General features: G+C 53.7%; 1 protein-coding gene across 1 annotated transcript in view; it reads left to right on the plus strand.

The window, feature by feature from the left end:
• ITGA11 (integrin subunit alpha 11) overlaps positions 1-4,957 on the plus strand; it is a 131,734-nt gene that overhangs the window by 77,928 nt on the left and 48,849 nt on the right. Inside the window, exons 6-7 of the mRNA XM_014589759.2 lie at positions 1,708-1,835; positions 3,296-3,444. Of these exons, the coding sequence (XP_014445245.1) occupies positions 1,708-1,835; positions 3,296-3,444 (277 nt within the window). The remainder of the gene's footprint in view (positions 1-1,707; positions 1,836-3,295; positions 3,445-4,957) is intronic.

Consider the following 4,957-nt stretch of genomic DNA (forward strand, 5'->3'; position numbering starts at 1 on the left):
TTGGGTGAGGAGCGTGCATGAGGGAAAGGGGGCAGACCGTGGGGCTCCCACTAGAGAATGGCCACCCCTCAAGCGGCTCTCTTCCCAGGCCAGATCAGCCACCCCAGCTCCCTAAGCCTCCCATCAAGGAGGCCTCCTGACCCGGCCACCAGCAGGCCTGCAGACTCGAGGGCCATCTGTGAGGTTCCAGTTCAGTAAGCCTGGGATCGGCCCAGGAGTGCACGTGTGTACATGTGTGTGCACATGTGTGTGTGTGTTTAAGACCCTCAAGGGGATCATGCAGCCATGTTTAGGAGCTACAGACCTAAAACCAGGTTCCCCCAAGGTGTCTTAAAAAGAACAACTTGAAATTATAAGCAAGAAATCGGTAATAATAAATGCATTCTAATAATAAGACTGGCTTAAAAATAAAAGAACCCTGTCCCTACCACGAGATCATGAACTCGTCCAAATCAAGGAGTTTCTCCCTCGGTCTCCCCAGGGCCACCCGCGATGCAGAGCTCGGTCCACATGGGTTGCACTAACCAAAATAGAAAAGAACAGCCTGTCCGGCCAGAAGGGCGCCGTCACCACATGCCGTCCACTGCGTGCAGGTGGGACAACCAGGGGCTGAGCACCCTGGACACCCAGCACTTTAGGAGTGTCCACCAAACACGGGCGCTGGTCTGGGGGCCACCGCCCCCATCCGCTCAGCGTGAACTCCCGCGATGCAGGGATGGCCGGGGTGGCGAGCACGCGAGCCTCCTGCAGTGTCGCGGGGAAGTGGATTTCATGCCAGCGTGAGCATTCTGCAGTGAATATCAACAATGCCCTGAGTCAGAGTGTAGTTCGAACCACTGACAGACAAATAAATTACTTAGATTTTTAAGAGTATTTTTTAAATATTTATCATGGTACCAATGTTTTATTCAATTTCCTGGTTGAATTTTATTATTCCTTTTAATTTGGTACTACTATGAAAAGAATAGAAGGAAACCTTTATGTTTAAGAGCAGAGAAGTGCAGGACCCTGACCCGGTGACATCATTGCCGGGTGAACTCAGTGACGTCATTGCCGTCATTGCCGGGTGGACTCAGTGACGTCATTGCCGAGAGCTGGAGAATAATAGGAATCAGATCAGGGCAGATTTGTGGAGCACTGGCTTTGCGCTCAGCCCTTCCGGAGCAGCATCGCGTTCATTCCTAGTGGGAACTGTCTGCTAGCATTATGCCTCTTTAACAGAAGAGAAAACAGGCTGAAAGTTGAAGTGACGGGCTCCAGGTCACACGAGTGGCAAAGCCCGACGCCAGATCCAACCTCACAGCTCTTACACCATACCCCTCCCGACAGAGAATCCGCTCATTCAGGCCGACCCGGGCAGGTGTTGGCCTGCCCGCCACAGTAGAACAAACGGTAACAAGGTGTTCATCTGTGGGGTGCCGCTGCCCCCAGAGCAGTGGCCAGGTGGCAGTGGTCAGTCCCCGATGAGTCCCTGATGAGAAGCAGAGGTGGCTGGGCTTCATTTAAGCTGCGCTCAATCCGCAGCAGAGAGGTGGGTCAGACCCAGAATTCCGAGCTCGGCAGTCACTCTGCCCCGATAAACGGGCAGCCCAGGACAGCCTCCTGGGCTGGGGAATGACTCTGCAGCAGGGCCATTCTGTCGTCCTTTGAACTGAGCTTGCAGACCCCGGCTCCTCGGGTAGCCATGGCCGTGTCCCCACTTCCCAGGGTGCCAGACCTACATGGACATCGTCATTGTCCTGGACGGCTCCAACAGCATCTACCCCTGGGTGGAGGTGCAGCACTTCCTCATCAACATCCTCAAGAAGTTTTACATCGGCCCAGGGCAGATCCAGGTGAGCATCTCGAAGGCCCTTTCTGCCTTTGACCAGGGCTCCCCAAACCCGTGGTGTGGGGGAGCATCTCGGCATGCACTGCAGAGGCGTAGGTGAAAGGGCGAGCTAGGCAGGCCAGCTCACACTGGCCCTGTGGCCAGGGTGCCCATCTCGGAGGCCACGCCAAGGGACAGTTTGGGGACGGGATAGACACCATGTAGTCCCGAGCCTCCGGCCAGCGAGAGAATGAGAAGGCAGGAAAGGCCGAGTTGGCCCTGGAACCCCTTGAGGGAGGCCCGGTGAGAAGGAAGCATATTTATCTCAATGAGAACCAGCTAGGGAGGAGGGGATACAGCCAGCTCGTGTCTGAAAGGATGCTCGGCCCAGCAGGTAGCTTTGCTCCTTGTCCTGGCTGAAGCAGGACCAATGAAGAGAAGCGAGCATGGTGGCAGATTTCAAGTCGATCTGAGGCCATTAGAGCTGGTAGAGGGAGTGGATTTCTGCGCTCTCTCCCCACCACTGGGAGACCGCCTTTGGAGGAGGGTGGGTGGAAGTCCGATAGCAAGAGGGCGTTTGTACTGAACGGCCTCTCAGGCCCAGCCGACGGGAACGTCTCATCCTATTCGTACTGCAGGTCTTCGAGGTTTTCTGTTCATTTTAAGGGTACTAACATCAACATTGCGTCCACCTTGGGAGATAAAAGAACCTCTTCCAAGTCTCAAGGAAACTTGGTTTGAGTTTGGCGAACAATGCCATGGCCCTTCAAGGACACCATTCCGAGATTTCACACGTGCATTCTACGCTCGACTTTTGTCTGTCTTAGAAAGAAACCTGGTTGGGCCAGCCTGAGGCCCCACCGCACGTGCGTGACCCGAGCAGGGCTGGCTGAGGACTCTGGGGTGGAGCGTGGTGGGAATGTCTTGTTGGGGTGCTCATCCCTCCGACTCTCTCATGGAAGACACAGACAAATAAACTTCCAAAAAAGAAAGAGGGCCCACCCCATAGTGCAGTGGTTAAGGGAGCTGGATTCTCTGTGGCCAACTGATTTGAATCCCAGCCCTGGCAGCTTGAAAAATATACATATGTGCCCAGAATCCCAACGGGATAGGAAAATAAGAGGACTGTGGTGTGACCATGCCCCACTAGGGGGTGCTTTCTTGCCCTCTCCCTCCCTCTCTCTCTCTGCTTCTCTCCAGTGAGCAGACACTCCCTCTGGCATTAAAAAAAAAGTAGGAAGGGCAAGAGGGAAGATTGCAACCTGCTGGGCCTTCCTGTAAACCATGGTCTCCTTTCTCTCTAAGCACCCCCTGTCCACCTACCCCTGAGCCTTGCAGAACCTGCTTCCTTTCAGCTGTGGTCACCCTCTTAGGAAGGTCCTTAGCCGCCCTCACTCCTGAGAGACAAGTCCCCGGGATCCTCACCACAAAAAGCCTGCGTTTCAGGGGTGACCATGTGCTGTCGCCCCGCCCTCTGGTTTGCAGGTTGGGGTTGTTCAGTATGGAGAAGACGTGGTCCACGAGTTTCACCTCAATGACTACAGGAACGTAAAAGATGTGGTGGAAGCTGCCAGCCACATCGAGCAGAGAGGAGGCACTGAGACCCGGACAGCATTTGGCATTGAATTTGCACGGTAAAAATAATAATAATAACAATATAAAAAAGAAATCTTTAGCTCTCAGGTACTGTCCCAGCTATCTTACTGTGTAACAAACCACTACAAAATGTGGCGCCTTGAAATACTCCTCTCCTAACATCTCACAGCTCAGCGGGTGGGTTCTCTCTCGAGTTCTCATGCGGTGCCTGGCGTCAGCAGGGGTGTTGTCATCGGAACGTTTGACTGGAGTGGATATCCAAGATGGCGCCTCCGAGAGGCTGGCAGTGTTGTTGGCCATGGACTGGGAGCTCAGCTGGGGCTCACTCACATGGCCATGTGGGGCTTGATTTTCTCATGGCAGGGCACCTGGCTTCTGAGAGGGAGCTTCCCAAGGGATCCAGGCAGAAGCCAAGAAACTGCCCATCACCTCACCTTGAGGTCTCAGAATCTAACTTCTGCTATGTTCTGTTGGTCAAGCAAGTTCCTAAGGCCAGCCCAGATTCAGGGGGAAGAGGACACGATTCCGCCCTTTGATTGAGGATCGGCAAGCTCATGCAGTAGGAGAGCATTTGGAGGGGGGATACTGCTGCAGCCCTTCTAGGCAGATGGCAGACACTGGGTATGACGTATGCGGGTTCTGCCAGAGCAGTCTTACGGTGACACACTCGTCATGTGGAGACCAACAGCATGTGGAGATCATCGTCAGATCTAATGGCTGAGATTTAATGAGGCCAGTTACTTAGAAATCACACCAGAGCGAACCCATCCAAATAAATGTTCTCTCTGGCATTGTCCACGCAGGAGACCACGTGCTCACCCCAGTAGTGTTGCCACTGCTCACCCCAACAAAACTGGCCAAATTTAAAACCAATTCTCTCAGTATCCTTCAAGGCAAGGCTTGAACTCCTAAGACATCTGTGCCAAAGACATTTGAAATATATATTTTTTTGAGAGAGATTTTTTTACTATAGGGCACCTGAGTTCACGAGAGAGATGGAGAGAGAGAAAGCAAGAAACCAGCCCCTGGGGTATGGCCATGCCGCAATCCCTTCTCCATTCTCCTCTTGGGACTTGGGGCGTGTATGCACATGTGCCTGGAATGAGTTTCAAGACACTGGGTCCAGGACTTGAACCACAGTTGGCCATGTGAAGACCAGTGCCTTAACCACCATGTCACCTGCCGGCCCCAGGACATCTGATTTTAAATGTCTTAGCACCTACGAATCTGAGTCTACTGCGTTCATTGAGACCACGGTCTGGCGCCGTGAACCCCACCTCACGGAGGACTGGTCGCCGTGTGTAATGGAATCCCACCACCTGAGAGCTGTTTAGTAGTGTCGTGGCTTCAGATCAACCATTCGGATTTTCCCAAACTCACAACCCGTGGATTGTTTCTGTGGCCGTTTGCTGCTTCAGCTGGCTCAAGCGTTCCCTACGTGAGCAGTTCTCCGTGGGAGGATGACCCTCTTACTCACCCTCACGAGGGACAGACCCCTTTGCCTGGCAGCCGCCGCTGGGTGAGCCTCAGGGTCCCCGCAGAGACGGCTGC

The sequence above is a fragment of the Tupaia chinensis genome, unplaced genomic scaffold (genome assembly GCF_000334495.1).
Source record: "Tupaia chinensis unplaced genomic scaffold, TupChi_1.0 Scaffold000377_2, whole genome shotgun sequence".
Lineage (NCBI taxonomy): Eukaryota > Metazoa > Chordata > Mammalia > Scandentia > Tupaiidae > Tupaia > Tupaia belangeri.